We start from the raw sequence: 18,232 nt of genomic DNA, 5'->3' as shown, positions 1-18,232 counted from the left end.
AGGTTCACTTTTTAAAGGCGTGTTTGTCAAACACACCTATAAACAATTTCTTGTGTCTCACTGGAACTATTTAAAAACTTTGCTAAATTTTGTGGGTAAAACAGAAAAGCCCTTCACAAACATTGAAAGTATCTTAGAAGCCATAACATTTACATAAGAGAAACACCTTTAACGAGCTGTTATACTCAGTAACTTACAGCGGCACCGGCCTCTCCAGATGGACCTTTCTCACCAGCAAAGCCAGGCGGGCCAGCAATACCTTGTTCACCAGTGCGGCCAACTGGTCCAACATCACCACGCAGACCTCTAGGACCATCTTTGCCAGCTGGGCCAGGAGGACCAGGGGGACCTGTGATGCCCTAGGATCGAGTATGAATATGACACCATTACAATATAGACCCATTAACTTGGGATATCAGAGATAAACTTTGCTTTAAGTCCATGTTAAAAAAAAATGTGCTTTGCAATAAACACATTAACAGCTACTCTGATGCAGCAACTTCTATAGATTTGTCAGCAGAGGATAGCTGTAGGGTTATTGAACTGAGGGGTTTTTTAAATCAGGGCAGGTGAAAGTGGCATAATCTGGTGGGAAAATATAGATTTAGCGCTCTCTGGAGACATTAATTGCAATTATAAAATCTATGAGAAAAAAACCCAACCTCTTCCAATTCAACAGGATTATTTGCTTTAGATACTGGGATTTAAAATTTATTTATATCTAGGGTATCTAGGGAAAGAATTACTTTTTGGTAAAGGTTGGAAACACCTTTGAAAAGAAACATTTCAAATGTCAATCTGGAATGAGATTTTCTGGCTGAAAAATAAATAAGCAGGGATTCACATTCTAAAAAATAATGAGACATTTTCGTGCTCAAGACAGGGGCTGGAACTGCAGATAGTTTAGAAAGTGTGGATACAAGATAACCTTCACATGCTTTTCCACATTGGACATGATGTCCTTATTCCAATCCACCAGGTATAACTGTGTAGCCATTGATTTGAACAAAAGCAAATAAACACAGATTTTGCAAATGATTGGGTACTTCAAGATGAATAATAATGCTTGGCAGACTGTAAAAAACCTCCAAGAAATAAATGCATAGCTCCTACTCTGGGAGTCTGAACAGTTAGATTTTTTTTCTTATCCAATCCTATAGGGATCTGAGATATCTAATGCAATTAGAATTTGTGTCAATGAAACAAAATTTAGGATTATCCCTAACCAAAGCAACTTCTTATTTATCTCCCATTAGAACTTCATTAGTTACTTACAGCAGGGCCAGGAGGACCAACTCTTCCAGCAGCACCAGGGAAACCAGTCATGCCCTAAAAATGATAGTGAAAAGGAAGATTAATTTTAAAAGCAACAATAACTTCATGAAAAGCAACAATGTCAGTACCAAAAGTTTGAAGACTTACAGGAGGACCAGCATCACCACGAGGGCCAGCAGGACCAGCAGCACCAGCAGGACCCTAGGTATGAAGGATTGAAAAAGAGAAATGGATTAAGCAAAGGCAGTTAACGTTCCCTATTTACAATAAGGGCTCAGTGTCTCTCTCGTGATAGCTAAGGGTAATTTTTACTCCAGCAGGAGGATAACTGGGCCCAAAACCACACTGCCTATCCTGGTACTAGGGTATTAAATTCTCACAGACATTTAAAATCAGCATCATAAGGCCTAGGGAGAGTTGCATATAAGGCATTTATGATTCAAATGAATTTCCTTGCAAATGTTATGTGCATCTAAACAAATCTGGAAGTCAAAATGTGAAAGTAGGGCAAAACCAGTAAGTCCCCCTTTTGCACTGTGTGACTTATACATCCACATAGTGCAAGAGCCTGGTGTTGGTCTATTAAAATTATACAGTAAGTACCCCAAGTCATGTTATCTTGCAACACTTTATGGTATTTGAACTACCTGGGTCTGACTTTCTGCATGATTCAACCAGTTCCCCAATAATGGGCTGCATGCATGTGAAGCAGAATATAGCTTTGGGCTATAATGCTGGTAGCACATGAAAAGCCTGTGTGCAAGTGGGTGCATGAACAAATTTCCACATGCACTTCTGGATGACTGAGTCTGAAAACTAGTCTGTGACAGCACATCCTGACTTTGAGAGAAAGGTATCAACATCCTCAGCTCAGAACTTACCCACAATCTCTCCCTGAACGGTCCAAGATAGACTGACTTTGCTGATCTTCAGAGCAAGGTGAAAAGTAGGTGTTTGTTTTCTTTTCTCCTTGTTTCAGTTCCAGACTCACAATCTGAGCCCACATAAATAGACTGACAAAGTTTATATAATGCGTGAAAAATCAGTATGGTGACTTTCCACACAGCCTAATTTGTTTTGAAGTTTTGTTTCTTTTTTTAATTACTTTTTCAAAACTCAAGGCCTTCAGATTAGTGTATTGCTTGCACGGCACAGTTAAGAACTGTGCATTTTAACAAGACACAGTTCACTTACTGGTGGTCCAGAAGCACCGATTGGGCCAATAGCACCTGTTGGTCCAACTTCACCCTTAGGTCCTTTAGGCCCACGCTCGCCTTTAGCACCAGGTTGACCAGCTGCACCCTACAGGCAGAAAAACAGACAAGGAGCTAGAACTCTTGCAAAGGAAAGAGAGAAATGGCATGGCATCAATATCAGGAAAGCACAAACAGAACTCACAGGGGGTCCAGCAAATCCACTTGGACCTACGGGACCAGGCTCACCGCGTTCACCCTAAAGAGAGAACAAAGAAGAGAGGAATGGTTGGATTGGGCTTTAAAAGGGCAGTTTTCTGAACATCATGTCTTTGACACAAGAATAGTTGTAGAAATTGCTACTTACAGGGATACCACGGGCACCAGCAGGACCAGCAGGACCAGCAGGACCTCCTTCACCCTTAAACAGATAGAAGAAAACATTATGACACTGTGGGGAAAGGCCTTGCTGTAACCAGAATAGGGGTGACCTTGTGGTACTGGTGCAGTCACCTGTGTCTCCACTGGAGGAGATGTTGCTGAAAATGCTTCTTTTTTTGACCCACCCTGTATTAATAATTTCTAACAATTCTCAGACAGGATCATTCTGAGATAATGTGTGGTTATTCATCACTTTATCAAAACCCCTTCTCACACTGTGAAAAGGGTTGTGGAGCTTAACTCTGACTGGGAAGAATTCAGCCAAAGCCTGAATCAGAATCTTCTCCCCATATAACACAGTACCATGTAGATGTGCATCACTTCCCCGCCCTTTTAGGAAAAGGTTTGGGGTCCTATGGCAAACTTTGCTGAATAGTCCCAATAAACTTGCCTCCCAAGTCTGAAAAATGTACTGAACTTGTGCACATTAGAAAGATGGAAATCATCTTTAATATTCATGCGTGGGCAAACTGCATAAACAAACAAGACACTTTTTCATTCAGAGTAGACTTACCCGATCACCAGCACCACCAGCAGGGCCAGGAGCACCAATAGCACCAGGGAGACCCTGCAGGTCAAGAGACAGGACACCATTTCTAACAAAATGTGAGTAGGAGCAAGTACCAAGTACTTTAAATAATTTTTCTCTTTCCTCCTAGAGAAAGGTGTGTAACTTTCTTCCAGATGTTTTCAAGATAAAAGGACACATGATCTATTCTGTTATTTTCCTTCCCAATTATTATTATTGTTATTATTGTTATTATTGTTATTTCCTTCCCAAGTATTAATTCTAGGACAGGAACCTTACATCTCAAATTAATGATAATTTTTGTGTAGCTTTGCAGGCTGCCTTTAGAATTAGCTGTCTGGGCTGAGCCCATGAAATTAAAGAAGATAATGTCACAGTGAACAGCTATGCAATACAAGGTTCTCTACTCATGAAATTTCTCTGCTTGGACGCATGAGAAGTAAACACTTTTCTCTCTTTCTCCCCCTAAATTCAAACATCCCTGGACAAGGGTCAACAAAATCACATTGATTTGTATTAAAATAAGCAGAAAGAAGCAGTAACACAATAAGGGGGAAACTTAAGTCCTGAACATCCTTTTCAGTCACTTAAGTTCTGAGGTGCAGCAAGGCAAACTCAAGTAGAACCAAAAGATACTCACACGAGCACCGTCTCTTCCTGTTGCACCCATATCACCTCTCAGACCTGGGGCACCCTAGAATACACAGAGGGGAGAAAAGCATTATATTGGTAACGAACACAGTAGTTTGTATGAAATAAGTCTTGAACTGTTTGCTGGGGATCTGTATGTTACTTGCACATCATACAAGATGCTTATAATACTAGGGTATTTTTTGGGAATGGACTTTGATTATTATTTCATTCTTATTTCTGAGTATGCACTGACTTGAAAAGTGAAAATTTGCAAAGAGGATTGACATGCTTTTCAGAATTATAAGTCTGCTTCTTTCATGGGAAAGCTATTTAGTTTCTCCGAGGTCCCAAGAATTTTGGATGGAATTAAAAATTCAAAACCAAGTTGATGTATATTACCAATTATGAATATAAATCCCCTGTCAAAACCCCTTTACTTTTGGTCAAGAAATAGCTATCTGTAAAAATTATTCTAGGTATTCGTGTTATACTTTCTAATTGAAGCAGAAAAACAGCTGTTACAAACAATGATGTCATATGGGTGGTCACGTAAAATGTCACATGTTTCATATAACAAAAAGTTATATCCACGCCACCACTAGAGTCAAGAAATCAGACCAGCACTCTGTTCTGTGTCTTTTTTTCCCCTAAATACAGCCTAGACTCCTGCATTAATTTGCATGTCAATACAGTGTTTTTTAAAAAGTTTGCAAAGAATTTTTAAAAATTTCCTTACAACTTCATTTAGGGATTTTTAGTCAAATAATGCAGTTCTAAAAATCTCAGTTTAGATTTTAAATAACGAACAGGAGAGAATATGGAATGAAAGGTACATAGCAAGATAAAAATCAATTTTATAGATAATTATATGGCAAAGCAGAAGTAGCAACAGAACTTGCAACCAGAGTTTACAGCTTTATATGAGTTTAAATTGGCAAAATACTTTCTGAATTTTTAGAAAACTGATACAATCCAAAACTTTTTGCAACTGATTTACTTATATTGTCACTGCACCTAGAGCAGTCATGGATTTGATCCAGAGACTTAGTCCTTTGTGATTGGTAGGCCCATTCCTACTATAAAGTCTGACTCAAAGACAGCTTTAGTATTTCTCTGGTAAAGATAAGCTCATTGTTACCCAATCCTGTGAAGAACCAATTGCCACTTAAGCCAATCCCAAATGCTGAGCAAAGATAAGAATAAAACCTTAGGAAAGACTGCCAGTCTGTTAGACCAACAAAACCTCTACTTGCTCACTAAGTAATACAATTTCACACTAAATAAAAGTTCCACTGGGGTAACCTTCAGGTTTTTTCAAGTTAATGAAATTCAGGCATCTCCCAAACGTGTGCACGCAGTGACAAAGCAGTTGTGCACCTTACCTTTTCACCCTTGCCTCCTGGAACACCAGCAACACCTCTCTCTCCTGGGATTCCACCAGGGCCAGCAGGACCAGGAGCACCAGCAGCACCAACATTGCCAGGCTCACCCTAGTAGCAACAGCATATCGTGTAAGTCAGGGTCAAATCATTCACACAATTTGGAACAAAATCATCATTAGTGCTTCGCTCATCATTCTGCTTGGTTGCAAACAGTGTGAATAGTAGCATTTTGTCTTAAGCTATTGTACGTATTTTACTTTTTTAGCTAGTTAAGATGCTACACGTGAACACTTTCTGATTCTGTGGGCTCCTGATGTTTTAGGGTGCCCCATGTTCCCAACTAAACTTCTGTAGAAAGATTCGCCATGAAAATCCTGAAAATTAAGACCCAGATTCAGTTATCATCAAACCAACATAATTTGTTAGATAACCACTTATTATTGCCCTGATGTTCGGGGGAGAATATTGCTTACTAGACATAAGAACTTCCTGTGTACAAGTAGATGTGGCTATAAATAGAAGTCAGCATGGATTTCAGTCAAAATCTCAGATCCTATCTCAAAACAGAATAATAGCATACCCAGCTGACAAGCTGTATTCAAACTGAGTTCCCCTCCCATCATCTACAGTACTACCCATTTAATATTAGCATGGACTAGCTGGAATGGAGCTTTACCACTTGAAGAGATGACCCAGGGGCTATAGTGTATTGGTAACTACCTATTAGCAATTATCACCTATGCCCTCAGGAAACCAGGTTTTGGATTGTGTCCAAATTCAATCATCAGGAATTCAACAGCAAGGCAGCGGCAGCTGGGAAAGGTATACCTTGTTACCATCAGGGCCTGGTGGGCCAGCAGGACCACGGCTTCCAATGGAACCGGCGGGACCAACAGCACCGCTTTCACCAGGAGGACCACGTTCACCCTACAGGAGACAGTCTGATTTAAGTTTTCCCTTGAATTTCTCTGTAGCTGAGAGGTTTTAAAGCACTGGCTAGTAGCATTTTAATCTGAACAAACCACTAAGAACTGTGTGAAAATTGTACAGCCACCAACTAAACTGGTCATAAGAACTGGCTCCAGTTTTGACACAAATACAGCAAAATGAGGTAATAAAGTCTTGCATCATGGTAACAGCTGACAATTAGGTTACAAATACTTTTTGAACATGGATTTTGGCTACTGTGCTCATTCTGGTAATAGTGTCTTGCATTCTACTGCCAAATGGAGATTCTGTTTTAGGAAAAATAATGGATGCTAGTGAAATTAAAGCAATAATAATTGGCAAACAATTATTTTTACAGTGTCAAATGCCTGGTGAATATTGGAGAATAAAGGTGACACCTAAAGCCTATTAATGTGACCTGTACATTATAACAGGTATAAGGATAAATTCTGAAATAGAGGTCATCCGAAGATGTGGAAGTAGCTGGAAACTGGGTTTAAATGCACAACAGATCTATCAAGTAAAACTGATATTTCTATATTTCAAATTATCTCAGTGTGATCAAGCTGGACATCAGGGAATAGCCTGATAAGGTATAATAGAGATTTTTCATTATGCTGGATTTTGTACAGTATTATGTATAATATGTTGAATTTTGCATAACAGCATCATAGTTATTATGCAAAATCTGGGATTTTTCATGAGAACTATAATGTGGTCAAAGAACTGACTCAAGGAGACATAGCACACTGCTAGAAGCACCAGTGATGTGGAAGATTAAATTATATTTTAGAAATGTTCCTCGATTAATATTTCTTCTACATACATTTTGTTAATGACAGAGGGGCTGAAAAGGAAGATAGATATTTATGAAATATGCAGATATCACAAAGGTGGAAGTTTTTGTCAACAGGAAGAAGGGTTGGCATATTACACAGGAAGAAGAGAATAACCCGATAGATGGCTGTCACAGAAAAAGTGGGATAAAATTCAAGAGTGCAAAGTATCAGGCCATTTATGTAGGCACTAAAAATGAGAATTTCTGCTATAAATGGAACTTTCATTGGTGAAAATTACAGAAAGGGAAAAGTGATAGCCAGTAGCCAACAACATGATGCAGACATGAAAAAGGCAAACGTGATCTGGCACAAGAAGTGAGGTATTTTTAGTTAGTGTTAGTTTTGTGTACAAAGCATCAGTAAGACATAATTTTGAATACTGAATGAAATACACTCCGGTCTGGGTTTCAGATACTTAAGGCAAGCTAGAGCAGAGGCAAGTAACTGATACTAATATGACAAAGGCTTGGATAGATCAGCGAAGTTTAGAGAGGACATGGTTATTGATATTGATGCCTTAAGATTCAGTCTCAGGGCACTAAATATAGGGAGGGAAAGTGCTGTTTAAACTGATCAACATAACTTATAAGAGTGAATGGGAATATTTGTCATTGGATACATTTAGGCTGGAAGTCAGAAGAAAGGAGGAAGCAACAGAAGTAGGTTAAATATCAATCTCTTCATAGACGAATTTGGAGAGCAAATAATTAATCGAGCATTTTACAAATCACTCATTGCTCTACATAAATGGTATCTTCTTGCCATGCAGGAAGGCCTCCATACAAAGCTCTTTAAAGATGTTTATTGACAGTGCAGGAATAAAGGGAAGTGGAAGGCAATACCTTCCAATCGCTATTCCAGGCTCTGAATTCAGCTCACTATCACAAAGAGGTTACCTGGGAGGTAGGAGCTGGCAAGCAAGGGATAGTACAACTGAAGTGGTCAGGCTAAGAAGGTTTGCACACAGGCACTGTACTTGAAAATTCTCATATGCATCAGGCCTCAGTGTAACACTGTAGGATTAGTCTTTTGTCATCCACAGTCTCATTGTGTGGTTAATACAGGGTATCGTTATTTGGGTAACAGTCATACTGCTTATCCAGAAGTTTACTAACACTGGCAACTGTTGTATTATATAATCATATACCCTGACACGTGCAAAGAGCAGAGATAATTCTCTTTCGTTCCTGGGAATCTGCTCTGCAATACACTCTATTCTATAACAAGGCTTTTTGCCTTGAGGAACTTGGAAATGTGTATAGCTACAACTATTATTGAACACATTCTTAAGACAGTCTGTACCAGATTTCAAATGAGTTACTTACTCTTGGGCCAGCAGGACCAGGTACACCAAATTCACCATGAAGACCCTAGAAGAGAGTAGATGTACCGGTAAAGCTTATTTCTAAAGCAAACTTGTTTGCTCAAATTGTACTTTGTTTCTTAGCAGTAAACAGAAATGCTTCTCAAATTGCAACAGCATATTGAAAATTTTCAGGCAAATAGCCATCTTTTAGATACATGGAAATAAGCCCTTTTCATCTAGCTGCACAGTATCTCAAGGCACACACGAGATAATTTTTCATCTGAAGAGTTAGCTATTAAATTACAAGCTCTTTTTTTCAGGTATATGCATTGTAAGTTATTTTACAGGGACACAGATAGATGTAACTATAAATGTTAAAGGTGGTTATGACACCTAGGATAAACAATTTGCAGATTTCATCACACACTAACTTTGCAGCAGTCAGAATGAATTACGCCTAAGATACCTCAGTTGTACATCACTGTAAATTCACTGAAATCAACAGAGCTGCAAAAGAACATAATTGGAGTAATGCAGGTTAGACTTAACCTTAAAGATTTCAAAAGAAATGTGAAGTAAAATATTTTTCATGTACTGTCTCCTCCTCTGGGGGAGGAGGCATACTTTATTACTGTTTAAGGCCCAAAACACAAAGGACTGTCTTGGCTCAGTTTCATACCAAAACTTAGAAAAAGAAGTATGATGCAAGTTCCAACAGAACTTCTTCATTTGTGGCTAGCTTTAACAAAAGGGACTATTAAACTTTGCATATAACACAGACTGCTTTTTTTTTTGGCAAATAGATCCAACAGGCTCTTGCTTCACCACATGTGCAATTGCAAATGCAGCACTTACGCAATGCCTGCCCCCTCTTTTAGAGTGCTGTATGTGCCACTCACCCTTTCGCCTGGTTTACCAGCTTCACCAGCTGGACCCGAGGGACCTGGCAGACCCTAAGTATAAAGAAACAAGAATGCACATAAAGTTAAGGCAGAAGCACTTCGTGCTTTGGAAACCATAGATAATATTGAGCAGAGCACATGGTTACTTACCTGGAAGCCAGGAGGGCCAGCAGGACCTGTTTCACCCTTTGCACCTTGATTCCCCTGGACGGAATGAAAAACAACTGATTAACTTGGAAGGAGAAATACAGGAAAACGGATTTAAAAATGGGAAGTCCCACTAATGCAATCACAAATTGGACCTGTGTAAAAGCTGTTACTTACAGTGACTCCAGGAGGACCTTGAGCACCGTTGTTTCCCTCTGGACCAGGAGCACCCTATATATGTTCAAGTAGAAAGCTGTTATCAAAGGTTTGATTTTTTATGAATAATACATTTAAATTATTATGTGCCAAAAACAAAGGTCTCTTCCTGTGCATTTTGAACTTAACTGCAGAAACTTCACTGTCAAAGTGTGCTAAAGATTCTTACCATTTTAAATTCTGGCGATTCAATTTTTGCAGCACATTCATTCTTAAGAAAGCTTATTTTGGAATTACAGAATATAGGAACCTTGCTGATAGCATTTTTCCCACAACAGACTGATTCTTTGGTCCCTCTACATGGAAGAATTAGTAAGTTTCAGCTATCAATAAGAAGTTGGAAATGTACAGGATAAATGAGAAACCATACACTGTCCTCAAAGAATTGAGGACAGGGAGTGCTATTTTTTCCTCTTCATAAGATGATAATACTGCAAAATTAATTACCCAATTAATACCCAAGAAGAGGAGTTTTCATTTATCCATTAAGTAACAGCCCCCACTGACATGAGGCTAGATGAATGTATTCCCAAGTGCTTTTCCATTTCATCATCTATTCATGCTTGCACAGGCCAATGCTTTCTTATTACAGAGGTTTTGAAAATCTACTTCTTTCTCTCTGGAGGGTGCTAAAGCAATTTATCCACATACCCGTGGGCCAGCAAGACCAACATTGCCTCTTTCACCAGGTTTGCCAGGTTCACCCTGAAGTTGAAAGAAAAAAAGATATAAAAGTTAACCAAGACTTTGTATTAGATTCAATTTATACTACTAAGCAGACACTTAAACTCTCTTTGCCAGAAGATTTATTGTAATAATTCTTTAACCCCAATTAAAACACCTACAAGCTCCATCTGACTTTTTGGATCACTTTGAATATCTCAAAAATAAACGTCTTCTCTTTTCAAAACTCCATTTCCTTATTTTTTGAGATCATAACTCATGACTCTCTGCATAGTATCCTATGCAATACACTCTACTTATGTAGGCATGTGTGTGTATGTATAGCAGCACCCAAATCCAGGAGGTTATTATTGTTATTTGTGGCCTCTGTGGGATATATTAAGAGGCCCACTGAAGTCACGGGTAACTTTTCTTCTAAACTGAGTGATCTTTGGATAGTGCTCCATAAATAAGAGTACTCTGGAACTGAACCTTAGATTTAATGGCCAACTTTTACAGAACTTTTACTGAAGCGTATATACAGAAATGATAAAATGGAGATGCAGAAATCAAATAGATGTGTATTATCCTAATCACTCCAGTGTCCAATTATTCCTAAGCTAATTACATTGTTTTTCAACTGTTTAATCATATCTTGGATAACTGAAAAATAATTTAAAACAAAAATCTTGAATGTAAGTGGATGCTACAATAAGCAGTACAGGAAGATACAGGGAGATGTGTTTGATTAATGTCAGAGCTGGGGACCTAAAGATGTCTGGAAATACCTTCATAGTAATAGAAAACTTCTGTAATGTACTTACAGTGGGACCTTTTGGTCCAGGGAATCCAATGTTGCCAGGCTCACCTCTATTACCAGCTGGACCAATTGGCCCAACCCTACCATCTGCTCCAGGGAAACCCTAGAAAGAGAAATCATACTATTAAATGGCTGAGGTAATTTAATTAGAGTTCAGCTTTAGGAGAAATGTGTACTGATAGGAAGCAAATGCCATTTAACTTTTAAACATTGTTGATACACTGCATGCTCACGCATTCCTCCATTTTTCTCTCTTTTCACAGAACTGTGATTTTCTTCTTCCCCTTCCAGGACACAGGCCTAATCTGAGACCCACAGAAACGAATGGAAAGTTTCACACTGTTCTTCTGAGTAATATGGTAGTAAAATTTTGCTGGTTCTATGTAGTTGTGTGAGGGCTCAGCACTGAGACCTCTGCTTTTTAAAATCTCACTTTATGTGTGTGTTTCACATGCAATGAGGGAACAGAATGGAAAGCAAAGTACTTACAACAGGACCCTCCTTGCCAGCAGGGCCTGGGCTTCCAGGCTGACCTGGGAGACCCTGAAAAAGGAAAAGTTTCATGTTTTTAGAAGGAAACAAACTCACCCAACACTTAATCAACATTTTTTCCTACATGCATGCATACACACAGAGAGATGCCAAGTTATCAATATACACTGAGGAAACAGGACTGTCTGCCTTATCAAGTTTACATCTAAAGCACACTGAAGTTTAATTTGGTGGTGTGTTCCCTTGCCAGTTGAAAATCAGCATAGGTAAGTACCTGTTTCACTCAGATAAACTTATTTAGGCTCTGCTTTGGAGGAGAGTGTGTTTCAATGTTTGCAGATGCCTAATAGTTTCACATGTGCATTGAAAACCTTTTCACTTCATGGGGTAGGGTAGGAAGAGTAAAGAGAATTAAAGACCATGACAAGGACATAATCTGACTGCAGCCAACACCACTAAAAGTGAATGGCTTTTTTCAGTGAAATAATTTCCAAAATAAAATAGAAATAATTGCGATCAGCCATCTAATCGTTTTAGTAGGGTTTGCTTTTCTTTTAGTTCATTAAAGAGGACACACACACCACAGTTGTGATCTTAATGACCATATTCTGTAAATATTCACAAGTGGAAACCCCTTTCAGAAGTCAATGCAGTATCCAGTACAAGGTGACAATGTTCCATGACAAGGCAATCAAATGCTACCATAACAAAAGGAACTAATTTCAATAAATATTTTGATGCTTCTTAATCATTCCTCATGGGTTTTTTTTTTCAACAGAGTGGTGGAAGTGCCCTAATTGTGGTTAGCACATTTTTGCATTTGGATTTCTGAATAATTTTATCCCTTAATTGTAAGTAATTTTCTTTTTACATAGTTCAAACTTACACCACAGAGTTCGAACTTACTCTTGGACCCATAAGACCAGGCTCACCAGGACGGCCAGCATCACCATGAGGACCCTTAGCACCAACAGGACCACTAGCACCACGGTTACCAGCAGGTCCCTACCATAAGAAAGAAATAAAATAAGGTAGAGGTAGGAAAAAGCATCACATGTCTGCATATAAAAGAAGATGGTTCAGAAACAGTGGCCCAGACAAAAGTCTTACCATGACACCAGCTCTGCCATCAGCTCCAGGAAGACCACGAGATCCAGGCACACCCTGCAAGTCAACACAAAACAAATCAAGAAACGGAAAGAAATAAAATTGTTGATGCTTGCTAAATTTCAGCCTTCCAAGCAGGTCTGCTGAATTTGAGGTAGGTGCAGCTCTAAGCTCGCACACCTCAGTGTAAATGGATATTGTGAAAGAAATCTCCTTCACTTCCTATAGATTTCTTTAAATTTTTGTTTGTATCAGAGCATTTTCAGTGTTCATTGTAACTAACAGTGGTTCTAGCCAGCGGCTAGGATCCCACAACCTGGCCCACACAGTTCCACATTCCCTTCTCTGTAGAGAGTTACTGATTTCTCTGTAACTCCCTACCCAAGGTGCAACACTACATCTTTATCCCTGCCAAAAAAATATCTGGAGGAAACACTGCCATTTTTCGTATTATTTTCCTATGATTTGTTTTCCTGCATGCTTCCTGAAGTTCATAGGGTCGTTTTCTCACCCAGTGAAAAGGGTACTAGGCATCCTTGAAGACATTGAATTGAAAGCTTTTGCCTCCTATGATATGTGAGCCAATTCTCTGTTTTGAGCAGTTAAATTCCATCACTACCTTTAAGAGTAATTAAAAGATAATTCACTAAATATTACACGATGGATGAATCAAAGTAACCTCTAATTGCTTCAGGGATAAGATTGTAAACATGCATTAACACAAAGCAAAAATAGGTTTGGTCCCAACTAATCAAAAGGCTTGCAATTGAAAATGATCTTTGTGTAGAAGCACTAATGCAAATTTAATTACTCATAATTATTTAATTTGTCTTTGTGACTCTTGATTGATTTCCTCTTTCCTTTTACTTCTAATTCTGGAACACAAAAAGAAAACCTACTCTCAGACCAGCAGGGCCTGGGGGACCAGCAGAGCCAGGTTCACCAGTGCTTCCTCTCTTGCCTTCCTCACCACTGGGACCAGGAGGGCCAGGAGGTCCAGCAGCACCCTGTGTTAGACAAATAGAGAAAAAGAAGAAATCAGGTGCTGTGTTGCAGTTATAATCAGGCTTTTGATTGAAAAAACCTTCACATTCTGCCATACTTACAGGCTCACCCTTGGCACCACTTTCTCCCTTGGGACCGGCAGGGCCTGGTTCACCCTAGAGTCCAAAACAAAAAGCGATCATAGAATTAGGCATCATTCAAAAAAATATCTCTTCTACCTGGAGAGATTTCTCATGAATCAAAACAGTCTTTGATCATCTCTGCCTCTATTGTGAATAACGGTCAACGAGTACAATTGTATTTTTGGCTTAACAGCCATGAAAACAAACACGTTCAAGATGCTTAGAAATTACATATATTGAACTATGACACATTCAGGGCTGATTTCTCTGCTGAGGATACCCACTGAGGGCCTAGCTGTGAGACTGCTGCCACATCTCTCTTGATACTATCTGCATGGACAGACCATAACAGTCTTTACACTTGAAGGGAGTGCAAAGTGAACCTCTTGAGTCTTGGCATCTGAAGCAAGTAGTGAGACACAGAACTGAACTACAATGTTCAATTACAGTGCAGCAAGAAAAAATGTCTGCATTATAACAAAAATGTATCCAGAGGGAATCTTTTACTACTGTGGACACTGTGTCCAGTTTTCAAATGAAGACATAATATACAAGGTCACTTACAACAAGTCCTCTAGCACCACTAGGACCAGCAGGGCCAGGAGGACCAAGAATACCACGGGGGCCAGGCAGACCAGGAGCACCAGCAACACCAGGAAGACCCTGTAGAGCAGAGGGGAAAAAAGGTATTACAAACCTATTATCTTTTCTGCTGATTAACTGAATTTGGGGTTTTTTAAAGCAAACAAGTATGAGTATAGTCGTACTTACAGCTGCACCTTTAGCTCCTGGAAGACCATTAGCACCAGGGTTGCCCTGTTAAGGAAGATAAAAATGCTGGTTCATTCAGAATCAAAAGTACACCCATCCAACAATAGATAAAGTCTGGCAAGTTACTTACTGGTGGGCCAACAGGACCACTAGAACCAGGAAGTCCAATCTCTCCTCTTGGACCAGCAGGACCAGTAGGACCAACATTGCCAGCAGGTCCGATTTCACCCTGTTTGAGAGAAGAACAGAACTCTCTATCAGTGTTATGGCAATAGTGAATCAATCCTATATTAGCCTGGCATTAAGAAGACAATCAGCAACTGAGAGGTTTTAATGGATTTTAAAGGCACTGAAGTTGGAATGTCTAGTTAGGCTCCATCTAAGCTGATAGCTAAAACAACAGATGCTCAGCAGACCCGAAAAGTTACATTATCACCTAGGATTAACCAGAAGGTTGATCTAAAAAAATCAGAATTACAATTCCAGTCTTATCTGCAGCCATGTGCCTCCAGCATTGGCCTGAGGTGCCACAGTGTATGAGACCTAGTTAACCATTGTCTTGCACTTTCAGATGCCATTCACACTGATGCAAAACACACAAGGATGCATGATCAGAGTGCTGTGGGATAGTATTCACAGTGGAGTAAATCACAGGAAGAAAGGTCCTTGTTTTTATTTTCAGAAGCTTGTATTCCACTACAAAAAACTGAATAATATGACAATTTCTCTCCAACAATTCTCTAAGCAGCCAGCATTCACCCTGGACATGTAGACAGTCTTCTCTTGAAATTACATGCTGTAACCACACTAACATCTGCATCAGAGAAGACTTCATGGTTTTCAAAGACTTGCATTTTGATAAGAATAACCAAAATGGGATCTCAATTTTTTCCTCATCTTCTCTGCAGTTAATATTAAAGGGTCCAGCAAACAATACTTTATTTTCTTCTAAGGATGGATTAAGATAAGTTTTGTCTGTGACATGGATTTTGTGGCAAAAGGTCAGCAAAATTAGTAAATGTAGTATATGTGATACTCTTGGCTTCCTTGGGCACTCAAGATATTGAGACTCTTACCCAGGTAAAAATGCTAAGATCTGAGCAATAAGTGAATCATTTAAGTTATAGTCTGCAAGAGCAAAATGGTAGTGTCCTGAACCTGAAAAGTTTAAATGCAATTTCTGCATTGTAATTTCAAGGACTTAGTTGGAAAGAGCTCAATACTCAAACGTAGCTTCTTGGTCCTCCACTACTTCTGTAAAGTGATTTTATCTGCTGCTTTGCTTATTTAGCATGATCCATCTCACCCTTCGAAGGTATATTCAACTGCATCACACAGGAAGCAGTAAAAAGGTTACGTGTCTTCCTAAATCTGCCCAGCATCCATCTTCAGCTGTGAAGTAAATGCTGTGTTTTAAATTAGCATTCATATCTGATGCTCTCCAAATACTCTAGGAATTCATCCTCATCCTGATCTGTAACTGATAAGAAAGGATTCCTATTTCATTGAGAGTGGGTTTTTTTTTGCTGCCTAGCAACTCTTTATAGTACATTTCATCTTCACTATCAAATGTACCAGGAGAAGCAGATGTTCATACCTTAGCACCAGGAGCACCTGGGAAGCCTGGAGGACCAGCAGCACCAATAGGGCCCTAGAAAATGAAAGGGAAGCAGTTGTGTAAAGGTATTCTGTGACGACAGAAACATCTTTCTTGCTTTAAACAGATTAAAAAAATGCACATTTACTTATTCCTCATGTTACCATCTCAGAATACCAGTTGCCTTTTGCAACTCCAAACTGACAGATTTGGTTTACTACAAACAGTTAAGAGCAAGGTCAATGCTTAAAAAGCATTTGCAGTGCAAATTTAGCAAGAACTGGTAAAACCTTGCCTTGAGGCTAAACACCTGAGAAGGAACAGAGGATGGGCAGAGGCAGGCATCTGCAAGGCAAGGTGGCTGATTCTACTATATCTGCTTATGGCTGTGAGATTTCTAACTACATTGGGACAAAATTCCTAATGTACCCAGACATATATTCATAGCATGTATTCATAGCCTTTATTTTTCAGTGCATGCAAATACAAAGGATAGTTTTTCTTCAATTATTAATAAAATATCCAACTCACTCATTGCTATTGGGAACTGATATCTACATTTTTGTTGAGCTAAGATCTTTCAATTATAAATACTTATTATAAAACTGCCTCAAAAATCCAAGGGAATTTGTCAGCTGGTATGACAAAAAGGAGTCGGCTTCCAACATTTTATAACCTACTGTGTTATAAATGGGGTACCTTGAATTCTTTGGTTTTGCATAAGCAAAGAAAAAAAGAACAAAACCCTTTAAGATGTGTTTGAAAACATAAATTTACAGAATTTTCATTGCAGTGACTTTTTTACATTTTAAATTCCAAGTAGCAAGAAGAATAAAATGTATTTATGTTTTAGTTCTAAAAAATTAGTGGTAATAAGTGCTATGCAGAATATTTACAGCATCATAACCTAAGTATGTGTAAAATAACTTCAGCCTGGAATAGACACTGAAACACAACGCAATACTGTGCTGCTGCCCATTCTGAGTAACACCTCTGCAATCAGCAGCTTCAGAATATTTTTCATATAGTAACTTCATGTGAAATGTCTTCAGCTAAAATATTTTGATTCTACTACATCAGGTGTTAGCTATAAGATCTCTATTTGCCTGCAATTTAAATGCCCAATCACAGATATTTGTTGAATACTCTACTTGGGAGAACTGAAGAGAAATCCACAGCTCTACTAACATTCTGCTCTGTTAAAGCACAAGAGGTGACAAGGAGCATTAAAATCAACTTTAGCAAAACAGAATCAAGTACAGGTTCATCACTGACTCAAATTTTGAAGGTAGGAAGAAAAAACTATTCTAGGCTATTCTTGATTTTTTTACAGTTTCAAAACTATGTCCTTGTACACATACTTATTTCGCTGAGATAAATGAGGTTTACTGAAGTCAGTGGTATATTATGGTACCACTAACTCCTTTTGAATGGACAAATTTGCATTGTGTTAGTTCCTATTAGAATGGTTATTGTTTACTAGTCAGAGCAGTTGGATCTCACTGGCCTTTCACATTAGCTCACATAACGCAGGTATCAGGGGTAAATGAAAAAGGTTAATGTCTGATAGTACAATGCTGCAGGTGCGAAGGTGTGTTCTGGTGTGCATGCATTATTTACAGTTTATATATAATTACAGTCATCTGCAATGTGCATGGTATATATACGTGAAAAAGTATAGTTTCTTTAGTTTTGGGATGAGAACTATTCTGTTAGACTGCTGGAAATGAGAATTCTGTTCATTGGGTGAAATTTCTCAGTGAAATCTGCTGGGAAAGTTTCCCATGAAATCACCCGTGCAAATGAGAGAATATTTGCTTCCACTGATATAGATGTGTTAAAGA

At 38.8% G+C, this 18,232-nt stretch overlaps 1 protein-coding gene across 1 annotated transcript in view; it reads right to left on the bottom strand.

Annotated features, from left to right (window-relative positions):
- COL1A2 (collagen type I alpha 2 chain) overlaps nt 1–18,232 on the bottom strand; it is a 39,024-nt gene that overhangs the window by 8,173 nt on the left and 12,619 nt on the right. Inside the window, exons 16-40 of the mRNA XM_017817645.1 lie at nt 16,389–16,442; nt 14,922–15,020; nt 14,792–14,836; nt 14,585–14,683; nt 14,000–14,053; nt 13,793–13,900; nt 12,897–12,950; nt 12,693–12,791; nt 11,784–11,837; nt 11,299–11,397; nt 10,463–10,516; nt 9,773–9,826; nt 9,599–9,652; nt 9,446–9,499; nt 8,566–8,610; nt 6,282–6,380; nt 5,454–5,561; nt 4,079–4,132; nt 3,424–3,477; nt 2,836–2,889; nt 2,674–2,727; nt 2,470–2,577; nt 1,423–1,476; nt 1,276–1,329; nt 198–359 (exon numbers count right to left, since the gene is read on the bottom strand). Of these exons, the coding sequence (XP_017673134.1) occupies nt 198–359; nt 1,276–1,329; nt 1,423–1,476; nt 2,470–2,577; nt 2,674–2,727; nt 2,836–2,889; nt 3,424–3,477; nt 4,079–4,132; nt 5,454–5,561; nt 6,282–6,380; nt 8,566–8,610; nt 9,446–9,499; nt 9,599–9,652; nt 9,773–9,826; nt 10,463–10,516; nt 11,299–11,397; nt 11,784–11,837; nt 12,693–12,791; nt 12,897–12,950; nt 13,793–13,900; nt 14,000–14,053; nt 14,585–14,683; nt 14,792–14,836; nt 14,922–15,020; nt 16,389–16,442 (1,827 nt within the window). The remainder of the gene's footprint in view (nt 1–197; nt 360–1,275; nt 1,330–1,422; nt 1,477–2,469; nt 2,578–2,673; nt 2,728–2,835; nt 2,890–3,423; nt 3,478–4,078; nt 4,133–5,453; nt 5,562–6,281; nt 6,381–8,565; nt 8,611–9,445; nt 9,500–9,598; nt 9,653–9,772; nt 9,827–10,462; nt 10,517–11,298; nt 11,398–11,783; nt 11,838–12,692; nt 12,792–12,896; nt 12,951–13,792; nt 13,901–13,999; nt 14,054–14,584; nt 14,684–14,791; nt 14,837–14,921; nt 15,021–16,388; nt 16,443–18,232) is intronic.

This window comes from Lepidothrix coronata, unplaced genomic scaffold, assembly GCF_001604755.1.
Source record: "Lepidothrix coronata isolate B3197 unplaced genomic scaffold, Lepidothrix_coronata-1.0 Scaffold62, whole genome shotgun sequence".
Lineage (NCBI taxonomy): Eukaryota > Metazoa > Chordata > Aves > Passeriformes > Pipridae > Lepidothrix > Lepidothrix coronata.
The sequence above is the reverse complement of the archived record's forward strand: the minus strand, read 5'-3'. Positions and strand labels throughout refer to the sequence as shown.